The sequence below is a fragment of the Leopardus geoffroyi genome, chromosome B1 (assembly GCF_018350155.1).
Source record: "Leopardus geoffroyi isolate Oge1 chromosome B1, O.geoffroyi_Oge1_pat1.0, whole genome shotgun sequence".
Lineage (NCBI taxonomy): Eukaryota > Metazoa > Chordata > Mammalia > Carnivora > Felidae > Leopardus > Leopardus geoffroyi.
The window spans coordinates 48,978,041-48,996,952 of record NC_059327.1 but is presented as its reverse complement, the minus strand read 5'-3'; the positions used below and the strand labels follow the sequence as shown (position 1 = coordinate 48,996,952).

The following is an 18,912-nucleotide window of genomic DNA, read 5'->3' as shown; positions in this document are numbered from 1 at the left end:
AGGGAAGTCACACACAGTTGCAAAAGCCTGAGGTCATCATGAGCATGCTTTTTTCTCTAATTTTTTTTTAATGTTTATATATTTTTGAGAGAGAAAGAGACAGTGCATGAGCAGGGGAGGAGTAGAGAGGAAGACACAGAATCCACAGCAGGCTCCAGGCTCTGAGTTGTCAGCACAGAGCCCGATGCGGGGCTCGAACCCACGAACCACGAGATCATGCCCTGAGCCGAAGTCGGGTGCTTAACCGACTGAGCTACCCAGGCGCCCCTCATCATGAGCACTCTTACCTTCTGCCCTCCAACTGGGCCATTCCCTCTTTTTATCAGCCTAAGAGTGCCTGAGTTTTATGCAGTCCAAAATCTCTGCCTGCCATTTTCCTTTCCTGTCATGCAGAGAGGCATCTCCTTGACCTCAAGTGGCCCCACACACTCCTCAGAGACCACTCTGGGCGGGTGTCTGACGAAAAAGCTCCCTGGACTTACAAGAAGTGTCCTGAGGGTGTTACAAACCAGGCTGAAGCCTCCTGTCAGGGACTACATCTGCTTGTGTGGGGGCTGACACACCAGTGGTGGCTGGTTGATTGGTGGGAAAGCTTTGCCTGGGGCAGAAACTGCTGGGAAAAGCAGAGTTCAAACCCTCTGACCACAGAAACCCAAACCTTTTACCAAGTCATGACATCCTTCCCAGGCCAGGGAGGGAGTCACTGTTGCAGTCATTTAGTGATTCCCCAAGTGCATGCCAGGAGGTGGTATCATTGCCCAGGCCCGAGGGGATGCCTGCCTGTGGCCTCCCGTGTGGCTCCATCAGAAGGCCAGAGACACTGTTCATGGACCAACCCCTTGGACTGTCCAAGTCCTTGCATTGGGGCAGTTTGCATCATAATCAGATCAAACCTCAGTCTCTGGTTTTCCCAAAGGAATTATCCACAGAGCTGGGCTTTTATTATGGGAAAGAAAAGGATACAAAAATCAGCCTTACTGCCAAGTTCTATAAGGACTTGAACAGTATGTGCCATGTCATTTGGATGAGTCCAGGGGAGGTCAGGTAGATTTCAGAATCATTTTCATTCTTTTGGGGCATGCAACATCCCATGGGCAGGTGACTGTGTTCTGCCTCCATTATGAGGAAAAACCCTAAATCTGGAGGATCTGGGAACAAGTTACAAGGAACAGGTTCCAATGCTCAATGAGCCAACCTAGGGTCTGGGAGGTGGGGTAGTCCTGGGGGCCACAACTTTGCTTGGTTTATGAGGACCATGGGGCACAGACTGGAGAGACATCCTTAAAGTTGATGTTATGAGTCCCCTAATTATGGTTACCATATGTGTGCAATTTTTTGAGGTTGTCCTGTTTCCAGATATTCTTTTGTCACTTCCATATACATTGAAGTCTTCTGGGAATTCCAATATTTCAGCATCCAGATGACATTTTCCAGATTTCTTCTAGTACCCACCATAATTATATGACCACATCCCTATTTTCTCATTTGGAATGTTATAGTCATTCACCAATAGCCTAGTCCTGGGGTCCAGAACCCAGGACCATCCCACCAAAAGAAGCCATTAGAGAATGAGTTAGTAGACGGAGCTATGATGTAATAAAGAGGGGGTTAGAACTGTGGGATACCCTGAAGGCAGATTCTCTTGACTCATACCAAAGTCCTAGGCTCCGAAGAGCTATGTCCCATACAGAGGATCTGCCCATCTGGATCTGTATCATCTGAGTTCATTCATTCATGCCTTCATTTTACACAGCTTGGGCATCTTGGTGTACAAACACTGTATAGGCCATGTGATCTGTCCCTGGAACGCTCACAGTGTCCTAAGAAGATAGATAGGCAATTATTAGATGAAGTGCTAAATACGTCCATAGAAGAGGACCTGGCCAGGTGTGGGGCATGAAGGGAGGTTTTTTTGGGAGATGGGACATGTAAGCTGAGATTTAAGGGACAAGAAAAGCATAGGCTGGAGTACAGAGAGGGTTTTTTGAGATGGGGGAGTCCATGTACTCCCCTGGCTCATTCAGGTCTCTCCTCAAGGCCTTCCTTGTTCCCTCCCATCCAAGATGGTACCTCCCTTCACTCTCTATTCTTTTCCTTGTCTCTCTCTCCAAGATGGCACCTTCTGTCACTCTCCACTCCCTTGTCTCTCTCTCTTTAAGATAGCACCTTCCCTCATTCTTCATTCCCTTCCTGGTCTCTCTCTCCAAGATGGCACTTCCCCTCACTCTCCATTCCTTTCCTTGTTTCCCTGTCCAAGATGGCACCTTCCATTCCCTTCCTTGTTTTCCTGTCCAAGATGGCACCTCTCCCACTCTCCATTCTCTTCCTTGTGCCCTGTCCAAGATGGCACCTTTCCCTCACTCTTCATTCACTTCTTGTCTCCTCGCCCAAAATGGCAACCCCCTCAATGTCCATTTCCTTCCTTGTCTCCCTATTCATGATGGCACCTCCCTTCACTCTCCATTTTCTTCCTTGTCTTTCTGTCCAAGCTGATGTCTTCCCTCACTCTTCATTCCTTTCCTTGTTTCCTCATCCAAGATGGCACCTCCTCTCATTCTCTATTCTCTTTCTGTTCCTGTCTCTGCACTCATCACTACTTGGCCATAGTTATATTGCACTACTTTGGCCATAGTTATATTTTTGTTTCCTAGATTCATTGCTAGTCTCTCCACTAAAATACTAGTCCCTGAGGGCAGAGACTTTGTTCATGGATGTATCCATAGCTCCTAGAATAGGACCAGGCCTTTAGCAAATGGTCAGTCACTTATTTTGTTAAACAAAGACATGAATGCAGTGAGTTCAGGCTGGTCAGAGCAGAGAAGATATGGGGGAATCTGTGAACATCAGCCCTGGCTTCCTGTGTCTCACCCAGCCTCTTCCTATTATTTTGACCTGACACCCTGAACTCTGCCTGGCCTGCTCTGGGACCCACAACATTCTCCTGTCACTTCCCCCTCTACTTATGACCCCACACTGAGACTTCTGTTGGAAGCTAGCCTGGCGTGGCCCACTGCCACCATGACAGGGTGCTGACAGCGGTGAGACAGGTCTGTGAGAAATCAGGGCTGACATCTCAGCCTCAGCCAATCCACCCAGGGCAAGCCCTCAGCCAGGGGCCAGGGCTCATTTGCTGCTGCTGGCTCTAGGTTAGCTTGTCATTACCGCTCCCTGGGGAGTTTCTCTGTCTCAGACCCAGTCTCTGCCTTCCAGCTTCTATGGTTTCCTTCTCCAGGATTCCTGTGTTCTCTTGCTCGTCCTTATCTCTTTTTGACAGCCTGGTATGAGCTTGTGTTTTCAGCAAAGCCATATGGGGAGAATGGTCAGTGATGAAGGATGTGTAGAAAATGGCATTAAGCATTTCACGAAGCCTTTCAGAGTCAACCATCTGTGATCTTTCAGCGCCTTGGGAATGGTGTGGTTTCCTGGTGACTTCTTTAGTTCCCCCATGCAGAATATCCTGGGGTTTCCCCAGCCCAGGCAGCACATAACAGACACATGGCCAATTCTAACTCCTCTCCTTTCTCATGTGGTACAAATGTGGGATTTATCAACTTTGCCGTCTCCTCCAGGGGGCCCATGAAGGTCACAGTCATTGGAAGGGGGATCCCCCAGCCCAGCTGACCAAAAAAAGAAAAAATAGCCCAAGGATGCAGTGCTTACTCGGCACAGAACTTGATTTGGTTTGGTCTTTTCTCTGGCAGTCCACATCAGGATCTTTCTGCATCATTTCACTCACTTGTCACCGTGTCACAGTACAGTGACTTTACCCTACATGCCCCAAGTGGTTTCCAGCTGCAAAAAAAGAGACACCTGTTACCTCTTCCCTGGCCTTGGTATCACTGAACACTGGAGCTGGAAAAAACCTTACAGCTCATCTACTCGTATCACTCCCAAATGTCAGTCGACATACATGTATTACCTTGGAATCATGTGGGACACTTGTAAAAAAAAAAAAATACAGACCTCTGACTCCCACTGCCAAGATTCTGATCCAGTGGGTCCGATGGGGGCCCAGGAATCTGCATTTCACAGGCATTCTGAATGATTTTGATGTGTGGCCAGATTTAAGACCCAGTGACCACTCCAATGTCTTATCAAATAAGGAAGTTCTGGTCTCCAAGGGGTGAAGATCATCACCCCGCCTCCCAGAGTGGAGAGCAGGCAGGATGGTGAAAAGGACCTTGGAAGACACATCAGAAGGAGCGCCCGGGTGGCACAGTAGGTTAAGCGTCTGACTTCGGCTAAGGTCATGATCTTGCGGTTCGTGAGTTCAGGCCCTGAGCTGGGCTCCGCACTCACAGCATTAGAGCCTGCTTGGGATTCTGTCTTTCTCCCTCTCTCTCTACCCTCCCCCATTCCCACACTTTCTCTCTCTCACAGGATAAATGAGTGAACTTAAAAAAAAAAAAAAAAAAAGGAAGAAGAAGACACATCAGGAGACCCAAGCCCCCACTCCAGCTCTGACACTTAACAGCCTGTATGGCCTGACACTGTGACTTCCCAGCCAAACCCTGGTTTTGAGATGAGTCTAAGGCTTGTTTCAGCTGTTCCAGTGCTCTTTGAGTCCCCAAAATATCCCCTTGGAGAAATAAGGCAGTGCTTTTAATGCAAAGGGATGAATCTTCATTCATTCATCCATCCGTGGAGCACATTTACTGTTCATTTCCTACAGCCAGGCTCTGTGCTAAATAGCTTATAGATGAATGTGATAGAGTTTCAGCCAGTAGAGAAGAAGGGGTGACCCAGGATTTCCTGTCTGTCTGCAGTGTACGAGGCATCATGCTTGGAGCCTTATACACGTGACTTCCTTTAGGCTGCACAATAGCCCTCTGTGTTGTCCCCATGTCACAGTTGAGGAAATACCCTCAGAGAGGCTCTGAGTCTTTCTTAAGGTCATTCAGGTAGACCAAAGAGCCTTCTATGTGCCAGGCACTGTTCTAAGCTCTTCATGTCTTGCCATATCTCACTGATCCCCTGACACACAATTTCACATCACTGAAGTCTGGAAGCATCTAGCCATTGACATCATTTGCCACTGTAACTGGCAGAACTCTTTCCTTCTTAGTAGCATATATGGTTGTGATGTGCCATATAAAAAGTGGCATCATTCGGTGAACTACTGTCTCCCGCTTACACATAGCGAGCGGCAGAGACAAAATCCACACCCAAGTCTGCTGGCTTCACACTCTCATGCTCACAGCCCAGTGGGGAAGTGGCCTTGAACGGTGGAACTCAGGGCTGAGACACTTCCTGGGGAGCTCCCCACCTACTGTGCTGGCACAGCAGGGCCACCTGCTCAGAGAGTCTGGATGTCCCTTGGTTTTCTCTGTTCCCCCTTCCCCCTCCTCCATGGTAGGCATGACTGCTGGTCACCGGGTCCCAAGAGGTAGAGAGAAATCCAGCAATCATATTCCTTGGGGATCTACCCAAATGAGTTAAAAACTTATGTCCGTACAAAACCCTGCCCAGGAGTGTTTATTGCACCTTGATTCATAATTGCCAAACTTTGGAAGCACGTGTCCTTCAGTTGGTGAATGGATAAATAAATTGTGGCACATCCAGACAATGGATTATTATTCGCTGCTCTCAAGAAATGGGCTATCAGGCCACAAAAAGACATGGGAGAGCCTTAAATGCATATGTATACTATGTGATACCAACTGTACGACATTCTGGGAAAGACAAAGCTATAGCGACAGTAAAAAGATCAGCGGTCACCGGTGATCAGAGGCTGGGAAGTGAGACGGCGGGGCGCAGAGGATGTCTAGGGCAATAAAACTACTCTGTACGATACTATAATGGTGGATACACGTCAGTATACGTTTGCCCGAACCCGCAGCATGTACACCAAGAATGAACCCGAAGGCAAACCGTGGACTCTGTGTGATTGTGATGTGTCGGTGTGGGTTCATCTTTACAACAGGTGCGCCACTCTGGTGCAGGATGTCCACACTGGGGGAGGCTGGGCTTGTGTAGGGGCAAAGGGTGTATGGGAAATGTTTATACCTTCGTCTCCATTTTTCTGGAACTTAAAACTGCTCTGAGAAAATGAAGTCTATTAAGAGAAAAAAAAAGAAAGGTGGAGAGAAGCAGGCTGATTAAGGGCAGGATGGATGAGACACCAGGGTTTCTGCTGGTCATGGTCTTGTGGCGGGGGGGGGGGAGGGCAGGGTAGAGGAAAGTCAGGGCGGGGCAGGGGGGTGTCCAGAACACAGTGGTGACTGCCGGCTGCCCCCAGCAGGTAGCGTGGAGGCCGTGATGATCCGGCTGGTGAACGGCTCCGGCCCGCACGAGGGCCGGGTGGAGGTGTACCACGAGCGGCGCTGGGGCACCGTGTGTGACGACGGCTGGGACAAGAAAGACGGGGACGTGGTATGCCGCATGCTGGGCTTCCGCGGTGTGGAGGAGGTGTACCGGACGGCTCGATTTGGGCAAGGTAAGCGCTCTGGGGGGCAGGGACACGGGGACCAGCTGGGTCTCCTCCCCAGAGCACGAGTCCCCTGCACAGCGGTCCCACTGGGTGTCGCCTGGCCTCTGCCCCCATGCTCCCTGCGGTGGAAGGTTCGCTGGCCCCCAGGCAAGGAGCTGTGCCCTCACACAGTTCTGATTATTAGAACATTCTTCCTTTCCTTGAATTGACTTCCTTTTATTTCCCATGTCCTGTCAGATTCCCCTGCGGACCTTCATTCTCAGCCCTGCGTCTCAGGCGCGGATCTAAACCCACTCCCACTTAACTCTACTACATGTTTTTGTAAGTTTATTTATTTATTTTGAGAGAGAGAGAGAGTGCACACACACGCGAGTGAGCAGGAGAAGAGAGAGAGAGACAGAGACAGAGTCCCAACCAGGCCCCCATGCTGTTAGCACAGAGCCCCAGGTGGCGCTCGAACTCACAAACCTGGAGAACATGACCTGAGCTGAAATCAAGAGTCGGATGCTTAACCCACTGAGCCGCCCAGGCGTCCCTATTACATTTTTGTTACGGAGCCCAGCGAGTGCTGAACACTTTATGGCACCCATTGTGTGCCTGGCCTGGCTCTAAACACGTGACAAATACTCCCTCACTGAATCCTTACAACACCTAGGAAGTGGATACAGAGATCATCCCTGTGTTCCAAATGCGGAAACAGAGGCACAGAGAGGTTGACTAACGTGCACAAGGTCGCACAGCTAGCAAATGCAAGAGCCTGGTTTCCCTCAGACCCCAGCAGGAGGCTTAGGAGGCCAGGCTCCCACCCACTCTGCTGGCCGTCCCTGCCCCTCTCCGAGTCCTTTCTTCTTCAGATGAATATCTCCGGTTACTTCATCTCGTCTTTATGTGACAGGATTTCGCAAAGTCTTCACCATTTTGCTGCTTTCCTTTCGGCACGCTCAAGCATACCTCCCTTCCTGTGGATGGTACAAGAGACTTGGGGGGAGGGGTGCAGACGTTTTCTGGGCAGATAGCGGATTTGAACCGTCCACCGCTCTCCTGCTTCGAAGAGGACAGCTGTGCCCCAGCTCCAGTCCCCGTCCATGGCACTGCGTCTGTCCCCCAGGCTAGCTCTCTGTATTAGTCTGCTCAGCCGCTGTAACAAAGAGCACAGACCTGTGGGGCTTAAACAAGAGAGATTTATTTTCTCACAGTTCCGGAGGCTGGAAAGCCCACAATCAAGATGTCCATGGGTTTGGTTTCTCCTGAGGCCTCTCTCCTCAGCGTGTAGATGGTCGTCTTCTCCCTGTGTCTTTACATGGTCTTCCCTCTGGATGGTGCCTGTGTCTCCTCTTTTATAAGGACGCAGTCATATTGGATAGCACCCCAATGACCTCATTTCACCTTAGTCACCTCTTTAAGGGACCTGTCTCCAAACACAGTCACATTCCCAAGTCCTGGGGTTAGGACTTCAACTTGGTAATTTGAGGAGACACAGTTCAGCACATACCACTCTCTAGACCTTGGCATGCTTGCTGTGACCACCACCTACTACACACAATCTGGGACCACTTATTTTTTTTTTTAATGTTTATTCATTTTTGAGCGAGAGAGACAGAGTGCGAGCAGGGGAGGGGCAGAGAGAGGGAGACACGGAATCCGAAGCGGGCTCCAGGCTCCAAGCTGTCAGCACAGACCCCGATGTGGGGCTTGAATTCACGACCTGCGAGATCAGGACCTGAGCCGAAGTCGGACACTTAACTGACTGGGCCACCCAGGCGCCCAGAGCTGGGACCATGAATTACACACCTGCCGACACGTGCTATAAATATCCATAGCGCCGCACACACTTTCACACTCAAATATAAACATTCACGTTCACACACGCTTTTTCCTCCATCAGACCTTGAACTTGAAGAAACCTGTGTTGAACCATAACTAAAACAACAGTCCCACGTGCACAAACCCAGTACTCCCCGCGCCCTCAGGAGAGAGTGCTGACCCGTGGCTGTGTGAGCTTGTTGCTTCTCCAAGACGCTGGGTTTTGGCGTCCCCATCTGTAACTTAAAAGGGCTTGCGGGCTCTGATGTGCCTTCCAGCTTTGAGCCCCCTGGGATTGGAAATGCTCCTGTTCACCTGTCAAGAGGACCCAAGTTCTGACAGGTGTGGGGAGGGGTTTGGACTGATCTGCTCATCCTCGGTTTCCAGGCCCCCCTTGTGGCCTGTGGAGGAACAGCTGGTCCCTGTGGGAGCTCCTTGTATCATGGAGCGGAGCCAGGCCTGTGTGCTGTCTTGCCTGACGCCATGGCTGCCCGACCCACCGGGCTCAATGGCTAAAGGGACTCATGGGATGGCATGAGAGGAGGGGCCAACACATCCTCTCCAGATAGGGAAACGGAGCCAGGTCACGTCCAGACCGGCCGGGACACCTCCACTCCTCTGAATCACCATTCATCTCGTCCCCACCAGGGGCTGTTGTAACTTTTGTGCAGAATCTCAGCCCTTAGACCTCAGTCGCTGTTACAGACTGAAGGTTTGTGTCTCCCCCAATTTCCTGTATTAAAATCCTAACCCCCAGTGTGATGGGATTAGGAGGTGGGGGTCTCTGGGAGGTGATTAGGTCGTGACAGTGGAGCCCTCATTATAGGACTAATGCTCTTACAAAAGGGACCCCAAAGAGTTCCGTCTTCCTCTTTCCCTGGGGAAGCACAGAGAAGTCAGTAGTCTCCAGCCCAAAAGAGAGCCCTCATCAGAGGCCGACCATGCTGGCAGCCTGACCTTGGACTTCCAGCCTCCAGGGCTGAGAGAAATAAGTGTCTGTTGTTTACAAGCCACCCAGTCAATGACACTTTGTTAGAGCAGTCTGGGCCGCCTAAGATGATCCCATTGACGGAAAGTGACGGGGTGAAATCTGTTGTGACAGCTGGCAGAGAGCAGCTGACCGACCCCACCCGTCCTGGCCTCTCTACCAAAAGGCCGGAGCGCGTGGGGAGTTCAGAGAGTCCAGCTCCTCGGAGGGCAGCCCACCGGAGAGAGCACTTTCCTCCCACTTAAAGCTTTGGGCCGGATTTCAGCCTGTTTTCCTCAAGGAAACCGCCATCCCTGTTTACATGAGGAGCTGGAACTGTAGGAACAGTCCTTGCTATTTCATTCTCGACTCCAGTGAGGACTTCTGCCTAGTAAGTGGAGGTAAAACCTTGTGGGGAAAAGAAAACCCAGAAACTCTTGGGGCACCTGAGTGGCTCGGTTGGTTAAGTGGCTGCCTTCTGCATAGGTCATGATCTCACGGTTTGTGGGTTCAAGTCCCACATCAGGCTCTCTGCTGTCCATGTGGAGCCCGCTTCAGAGCCTCTGTCCCCCTTTCTCTCTGCCCCTCCCCCCCATTCTCTCTCTCTCTCTCTCTCTCTCTCTCTCTCCCTCTGTCTCTCTCTCTCTCAAAAATAAACAAAAATTTATTTAAAAACAACAACAACAACAGTGGCTAGGGGGTGCCTGGGTGGCTCAGTCAGCTGAGTGTCTGACTTCAAGCTCAGGTCATGATCTCGCAGTTCATGAGTTCAAGCCCCACATCGGGCTCTGTGCTGACAGCTCGGAGCCTGGAGCCTGCTTTAGATTCTGTGTCTCCCTCTCTCTCTTTCTCTGCCCTTCCTGCACTCCTGCTCTGTCTCTCTCTGTCTCTCAAAAACAAAATAAAAAACGTTAAAAAAATAAAATAAAATAAACGGAAACTCTTTTAGAGAAACCAAAAGAAATCATTTGAATGTCATGGGCGGAGTTAGTCCCAAACTGAGACTCCGTGGCCTCTTTGATTCCCCCTTGACTTTTGTATCATGTGACACGTGGGGAAGCTCTGAAATCGCCGCTGTAAACCAGTCAATGGAAAGCCAGACTCACTTTCCTGCACGTATCACACTTGCACTGTTATTTCCCCATCGCGGTCCAGTAACTTACGTCGTGTGATATTCGAGACCTCGACAGATCGGCGGGCCAGGTGTTATTAATGGGTTCACGGAGGGTAAGAGAAGGGGCTGACCCAGCCGAGGCTCATCTGAGCCCTTGCTCCTAAACCAGGCTGCACCGCCAGCTTTCCTCAGGCATCAGTGGGCACTGGGCTCAGTGGTGGGTGCAGGGTTGAGTGAAGCTAGTCTCCAGCCTCAACAGGTTCAGTGTAGAGGGAAGACAGGCGTGTTTATCGACTCTGAACAGCATGGTGGGGGCTCTCAGGTTATGGTGGCCATGGGCGCAGCGGGCAAGGGATGCCGTCTCTCCTGGCAGCCGTGGGGCCGTACGTCAGATCCACCCTCTGACCACAGCCTCCTTCCCCACCAGGGCCCCAATGCCTCGTCCCGATCTGCCCATCCCCAGCCTCAGTCTCCCAAGCCCCGGCCCCTCCCTCTATGGCTTGGCTTCTCTGTGCCCTCTGGACGTGCTTCCTGCCTGCCAGCCAGGACCACGCGCCTATCCCCATCCCGCTCTCCCCAACTCCTCATCCCACATCTGGCTGGTCCCTGGGTCCCACAGTGTCTACTCTCTGCCATCCCTTGAATCTGTCCCTTCATTCCCCCTGCTCTTGCCTTAGATGCCCAGGCAGGGCAGGGCAGAGCAGTGGTCAGGAGCTCAGGCTGTGGGTCAAACCTGAGTTAGAGTCCCAGATCTGCTACTTGGAGCCAGTGACCTGGAGTCGCTTCTGTGGCCTCCCCTGGCTTCAGCCCTTCCGCTATCGAAGGCTAATGGCAAACGCTAAATGAGATCACGCATCTGGCGGTAAGCATGGCGCGGGCCCTGTGGTGCACACTCCTCTGATACACGTTGGGCGGAGGTGGGGTGCCAGTCAAGGTGGGCGTATGGGGGCTGGGACCCTCCGTGAGCCACTTCCTCACTGCTTCCTCACCTCCAGCTCCAGCCTGCCTCCTGCCACCTTCCTCCTTGCAGCTGCCAGGGTTCTATCTGAAATGAGACCCTTCCTCCTCTGCCTCCCACCTCCCTCTCAGCCTTCAGCCACACGCAACCACTAGTGTTCTCCGAGCTCCCGTGGCTCTTTCGTGTCTCTGTATCTTCTCAGGCTCCGTCTGGGATGTCTTCCCTTCCTTCTTCATCTAGCTACCTCCTATTCAGCTTTTCAAGTCAGCTCACTTATCAGCGCCTGAGGGGAGCTTTGCTGGCCACTTCCTTTCCCGCCCCACCCGTGCCCTGGGATGGCAGTGCCCCTACTCGGAGCTCCCCGGGTGTCACGTCTGTATCATGACACCTCTCACACCCTCCTGAGCTCTGATACATGTGTGAACACCTTTGTGCACGAGGCTTTACCTTCACAGCTCCAAAACCCAGGACTCTGCCTGGGACATAAGAGGGTAAATGGATAAAGGCTGGAGGGAAGGAAAGGAGGGAGGGAAGAAGGGGCCGGGAGAAGGGAGGAAGGGAAGAAGGAAGGAAGGAACTTCTGTGCCTGCCTAATCTGACTCCTCCCCCAGTAGAACACAAGGCACTGCCAATCCCTCCCTGGCAGTTCTCTTGGGGGTCTGGCACCATAAAATTTTCCCTGGACAGGGCCCAAAAATCAAATTATCAGTTTCTCTGGCAAAAGGCGAGGAAAGAGCCGGATGGGAGAGACTTAAAGGTGTTTTTTGATTTTAAATTGGTCCAAGAGCTGTTGGAGAAGGAGCAAATGCAGACAGAGCAGATGGAGGGTGATGGCTGGAAGGAGGTCTAGGAAGGGGTGGAAGGAGCAGAGGGTAGTCCCGCTGGGAGGGAGCCTCACATCTGCAGAGAAAATCTTTGTGTAAGACACATAGACAGAGGGAGTAAGGATGGGTACAAATACAGACAGATTTGTGGGTGGGGGTGCGAGGGATGGAACTGAGGGTGTTCGCTTCTAATCATATCATCATTACCAGTGTTCGCCCCTTTTCTCTAAGATAAAGTCCAAATACTGGGAGGTGGCTTTGTGCACAGATCCACAAACATGAAAGGGCTAGGTAGGAAATACTTTAGGCTTTATGGGTCAAAGGTTTCTCTCCCTGCTCAACTCTGCACTTGTAGCATGAAAGCAACCACAGACAAAACATAATCAAACAGGGGGGCTGTGTTCCAACAAAATTTTGTTTACGAAAGCAGGCGGTGGGTTGAACTGGTCCACGGTGCGCCACCCCTGACCTAGTGTTCGTGCTGGGTACTGTGTACCCGTGAGGAGCAAATACTGGCCTGCCGGCACATCAGAGGCTTGGGTCGTGGCCTCCTGCCCTCGGTCATCATGGGACAAGTCACTTCATCTTTCTGGGGCCTCAGTTTTCCCATCTCTTAAATACTCGTTTGATACTTGTCCTGGCTACCTCTGTGTGCAGCTCTGATGGGTGGATTCAGTGTAACTTATTTCTTCTATTAACGTTACTCCAAATAAACAGGTAGAAGCTCAAATGTTAGCTCCTTGAGGCAGAGATTTGTGTTGCTGTTTCCTCCTTTTTTGTTTGTTGATGTAGTCCAGACACCCAGAATAGTGCTGAGCATGGAAAAGGTCCTCAAATACATGTTGAATGAATGAATGAATGAATGAGGAGGATAGATTAAAATCTCCACTTACTCATCCCAACAACATCACCTTCAAACAGTGCCTAGTGTCTGAGTGTCAGAAGACCTGGCCTCTGGTCCCAATTTTGCCTCCTCAAGATAAACATGTCACCCTATTGCTTCCTTTTTCTGATCTGAACAGTGGGGCTTAGTTATCACGGGGCTTTGCTAGGGAGCTTGGAGAGCTAGCCCGAGACGGGCTTCTCAGACTTGAAGGCCCACATGAATCATGGGAGATCGTCTTGAAATGCACATTCTGATTCAAGCCCGGGTGGACCCCAGACTCTGCATTTCCAGCAAGCTCCCAGGTCATGCTGATGCTCCTGGTCTTGTGGCTACACTTGGAGGAATAGGATGTCAGTTCTAAAGCTGAAGTGGTGATTGGTGCAGAGAAATGGGAGTTCTAGGCTCTTTGACGTGGTGAGCAGCAGGGATGGTTCGCGGGCTAACGGGCCCTCCGGCGATGCCCCACGCTGCCGTAATACTGCAGAGACCCAGCACTGCCGATTTAATGAGCCTATTCTCATTTTATGAGCTCTTCCATGACTGAACAATAGCCAGAACTCCCTGGCTAAACACCAACTAGAGTTTGGAGTTTCATGATCCTGTATACGCATTTGGGCTGGTTACCTTGGGTCTGTTCTGTATTTGTCAGTTTCCTTCATTTACTTCTTTATTTGTTTTGGGTGTGACTAATCCCACAGAGCTCTCGGGCCTGCAGGCTTTTCCTGGGTAATTTGTAAACTGATGTGTTTTCCAGGAGACATTTAATCTGCAAATTATTGCTAGGCCTCAAAGGGCTTATTGTGTAAGAGGCATAGGGTATCCGGCCAGGGAAGAGGCTCTTGTGAAGAAACAACGGCCAAGGCAGCGGAAGGAGGCCTCTCCTCCCAGCTCTGTCCCTGAATTCACTGCTCAGCAATCCCATGACAACAGATGCTGAAAATCTCTACATAACGAAAATATGTCTAAACCACATAGCTCATGCGTTAGATTTTGTGGGCAGTAAAATGGTTTAGATAACATCCTTTGTAAAGAGATTTCTCCTGTGCAGTTCAAGAGCGAGTGACGGCTTTAAGGTTTTTACAGTCGTCCCAACCATTCCTCCACAAGGAGAGGTTATCTGGATGCTGAGAGTTGGGGCCGGGAGGAGACAGGGCTACTAGGATCAGGACACGGTACCAATCCCTGAACTACCTTTTTTATAGGGTTTTGATAGATTTCAAAGTCCTTTAAAAATCAGGAACAGGGGCACCTGGGTGGCTCAGTCAGTTGAGTGTCCGACTTCAGCTCAGGTCATAATCTCACAGTTCATGGGTTCAAGCCCTACCTCAGGCTCCCTGCTGTCAGTGTGGAGCCTACTTGGGATTCTCTCTCTCTCCCTCTCTCCCTGCTTGCTCTCTCTCTCTCTCTCTCTCTCTCTCTCAAAAATAAAATAAACATTTAAAAAAGAAAAAAAAATCAGGAACAATTTTTTACTTCATCTGGCTTGATCAGGTTGACACAGCTAATTTATGACCTTTAACCCCATGCTTTTTGGTGCCAGCTCATAGACCTAACAAGCTAGAGCACTGGAGTGACCAACAATCCTGGTTCAGCCAGCATGTACCTGGTTTTAGCACCAAAATTCTCACATCCTGGTAATCCCCTCCCAGTTTTAAAACTGAAATTGTTCCCCCGATGGGGCTGAGATTTGAATCAAGATCTGGCCTACTTATTATAAAGCCCTGCTTCTTCTGCTACATCAGTGCTTCTCAAATTTCAGTGCTTAACCTCTTGGTTAAAATGTAGATTCTGGTTCAGTAGTCCTAGGTGGGACCTGAAAGTTCTGCATTTCTTTTTTTTTTTTTTTTTAATATGTATGTATTTTTGAGAAAGAGAGACAGAGCGTGAGCAGGGGAGAGGCAGAGAGAGAGGGAGACAGAATCTGAAGCAGGCTCCAGGCTCTGAGCTGTCCACACAGAGCCCAATGCAGGGCTCAAACTCACGAACTGCAAGATCATGACCTGAGGTGAAGTCGGCTGGCCAACCAACTGAGCCACCCAGGTGCCCCCGAAGTTCTACATTTCTAATCAGCTCTGGGTAATGCCAATGCTGCTGGTCCAGGACCACACTTTGAGTAACCAGGCTCTAAGCCACTGCTTCTATGGGTGTCCTGAAGCTCAGTCATGCTTCCAGAGGGCTCCCAAATAGGCTCCCACCATCTGGGGCGTGGCATGGCCATCCGCACAAGAGAGCGCACCAGAACCATGGGTGATGGTCCTGCCAGTTGATCAGCGGGGGCTCCAGGTGACTTCTCTTGCAGCCTACTCCCCTCTCCATTGACCCCTGACTCCAGACAACCCCCCTCCATTCCTTCCTGGAGCCTCACCCAACTGCCCTATTGCTCTGACATTCATTGGGGAACTTCATTGCCAAGTTTATGTCTCTCAAGGCTCGGGTACAATCCTAGGAAAGCCAACTAAAGGCTCCCCTGCATGGGCAACTTCAGACCAGTGGGTTGGTCTCCTTAAGATCTGGGTAAACGGGACTGGCTGCAGGCGGAGCTCATGTAGATTGTCTTAGGGACCTTGTATTTGGGGAACTGACCTAATTATGGCTGGGGATGCTTCTTCCTGTCATTAAATATATATATATATATGGCTATAATATTAAATTCTGGGGTCCTCTGTCATTCTAGCGCCACTGTTTGGAGTTCATAGAGTGGAACCATCTGCTTTAAATTTCAAAAGATTGGGGGTCATGTTGCGCAGACATACTTGGTTATAGGGCACTGGATCTGTCCAATCCAGGATCTGTCCGACATTGTCCCTCAGATTAGGCCGTGCTTTAGTACTCATCAACAAAGACTGCAAGACATTGTATCTCAAAAGCTATGAGGTGTCTCATATAAAGTGTGCGCCGAGACCAACTTGGTCTTGAGTTTCAGACTCTGCAACTTACAAGTTGAGTAGCTCTGCACCAACTGTATCCTGAGCCTCTATAAAACGGGTGTATTAATGTCTACCTCACGGCGCCGTGCTCAGAATGGAGGAAGATCACACATGTGAAATGTCTGCCGTGTAGGAGATACCAGTAAATGCTGCCATCACCGTGATTGTTGTTACTCTGCCCTCAGGAAACTGAGCCTAGAAAATGAGTATTTGGTCTTGGTGGGGAGGAGAGGGCAAGGGGAAATGGCTCGATTTGAGAATTGCCAGCAGAGCCCGGGACAGCCCGGTTAAGAACAGACACAGCGGTGCTGTTTTTCTTCTGTCCTGCTCTCCTGCATATCTGCTAAGAAACCATGTTGACTTGTCCCTACAGGCACAGGGAGGATTTGGATGGACGATGTGGCCTGCAAGGGCACAGAAGATACCATCTTCCGCTGCAGCTTCTCCAAATGGGGGGTGACAAACTGCGGACACGCTGAAGATGCTGGGGTGACGTGCAACAGACACTGAAACTGGGCGCAGTCCACAGTCTGGGCCCCGCTGCCGAGCCTCCTTCCTGCATTCCTGGGGCGGGGGCATCGCTTGGGACCATGCCTCTGCCCTGCCCAGCCCAGCATCCCCCTCCCCCATATCCCTGTGCCAGGACCACAGTGGCCTGTCATCATGTTCCTCTTGGACATCAGCTCCAAAGTGCAACTCTGGGATCCACTGCCTGTCTCTCCCTTCTACCAGGGTTCCTGCATGTGAAGCCCTGGGCAACTGGATTGTCATTTGCCCGCCCTTCTAAGCACCATGCATCAGGACTCAACATCCATGCTCCCTTTGGTCTGTCAGTTAAATGCTGAGAGTATGTTGGCAAGAAACGCAGCAGTGGACACGGGAGGGAAGCATGACAGGTCATTTACTCTTCAGATAATTCCCTTAGTTAGGCCAAGAGTTTTGACATCTTCCTTCCCAGCAAGAGACCATACCAAATGATTCATTCTTCCCTCTCTTTACTCTGCCTCTGCACACCATTTGCTAGTCTGGGGAAGTGATATAGAGGAAGGGCCAGCTGTAGGAGTGAGAGGGAAACGCACGTCACATGCAGGAGGCAAGCTGGCTTTGGAGAAGAGGAGTGAAACTAACATCCAATGAGTGACTCCCATGTGTACTACACATCTTCGATGCTAGATTCATTTATCCACTTTGTAGCGTTTCTACAAGGCTTGTTAGCTTGGGTAAGACCTTACCTCTAGGTAGTACCCAACTGACCCATTCACGTGGCCAGTAAGATTGAAGATTGAGAATGATTAAACCATTGTTTCTACCTGCATCCTACTGTGTCTTTCCTAGGCTTGGGCAGGACGCTCAGGTGCAAGACATGTGGGATTACAAGGTTACATACTCCATACTACAGAGTATAAGATTGGACGTGACTGGCTTCCAGGCCAACCAGGAGGAAGGCAATTTGGAGGGTGACATGGGGACTTATCTGGGTTCAACTGAGACCAGTGTTCATCATCTGACAGTCAGCCGTAAGGCCAACTTACCTGTGTCTCAGAGCTGTTTGGAGGTGAAGCTATCCAGGCTTCTTTGGGTATGCTCCTATGATCAGAACGCATGTCCTTACGGATCCTGTAAGCGTGGAAGGAAATGACGATTTCCTATAACCTCTAGCAGAAGAAGGAGCCATGGACCTCTGCCAGTCCTCAATCTGCACCCCTCTCCTAGCGACAGGAAGATCATATTCTTCCTCTCACATGAGGAGGAGGTCAAACCAGGCCATATACATATTCTAGGACTAGGGAAGCTACATGGTAGTAAGTGAGCACAGACTCACCTCCCTTGGGGGAGTCACAAACTGAGTCAGGCCTCGGACACACAAATCCCTGTCACATGGGGTGAGTATCAGCTTAGCTGGGGAAAGTGACACCTGGGACCTCCCGCTGCCCCCCAGGTATAGGACCAGCAAAATTCCTGGCTGACAACAAAACCAATATGTGCTATTGGTTGTTCTTTGCTTACAGTATGCTTGTTATCCATTAATGTCCTAATGATCAGAGACTCCCCTGATCAATTGCTATGTTTACATAACACGCATGTACTCAAGCATCTTTCTCCAGGGCCAATATATGCATGCATATATGAACATAGCACTCTTTACTACATAGCTCAGCACATTGCAAAGTTTGCATTAAAAAGAGAAAATACTAAAGGTGGAAAGATGTCACACTGAATGAAATAAACCCCAGGTCATTTCTGGCAAAAAATCCAGCTATCCCATCGATGAAGACCCACATAACTTTCTTACGTGGTCTTTTCATTTAGGAAAACACAAGTCTTGTTTTACATCAAATAAAAATCACAATGATAAGTGTTTGAACCTTAACTGAAAAGTCTACTAGTTTACATATTTACATACGAGGACATGGAAATAACCATGGATCTGTATTTCAGGGACTAAAGGAAGTTAGGCCTGGCCTAAAATACATCAGACCTTTTGTAAGAAAGAATTTCAATAAAGCTAAGAACATGTCACTAACAAACTTTGTGTCACATTCTTTCTCATGAAATTCTGGTGAGCATGGGGAGGACTGGTAAAAACTGGATGGTCTGATCATTTCTCACTGGGGATTGGTAGAATGGGCAGCTTATGAGAAGCTATCTTAATACTTCTGGAGCACAATAAACACAGTGTAGACCAAGAACATGGTGGAACACAATGTCTTAAGCCTTAGTAGGTGACTTAAGGAAGGGGTCCCAGGCAACAGAAAAATCAAGGCCCAGCTTATAAGAGAATTGCATTTTTATTCAATCAAGGAAAGAACACCTATTTCCTGACATCTCCAGAGTTGGTACTTGGGAATGAAAGGGTACTTCCTATAATCATCTTCCCTCTTTCATAACTAGAACAGTGTGCTTAATGCATAATTTCAAACATTGGGCAACACATGTAACACAAGACCATGATCCTTGAGGAAGGGCAGCAAGTGGGGTAAGCCTACCCTGGCCTGGGCTCTC

General features: G+C 50.0%; 1 protein-coding gene across 2 annotated transcripts in view; it reads left to right on the top strand.

Moving 5' to 3' along the window:
* SCARA5 (scavenger receptor class A member 5) overlaps positions 1-18,437 on the top strand; it is a 127,345-nt gene extending 108,908 nt beyond the window's left edge. The window contains exons 8-9 of one of the 2 annotated variants that reach the window (XM_045461459.1): positions 6,242-6,436; positions 16,283-18,437. In XM_045461459.1, the coding sequence (XP_045317415.1) occupies positions 6,242-6,436; positions 16,283-16,419 (332 nt within the window). In that variant the 3' untranslated portion in view covers positions 16,420-18,437. Of the gene's footprint in view, positions 1-6,238; positions 6,437-16,282 lie in introns of both variants that reach the window. The other variant, XM_045461453.1, reaches the window with a different exon arrangement.
* Positions 18,438-18,912: the final 475 nt, after the last annotated feature.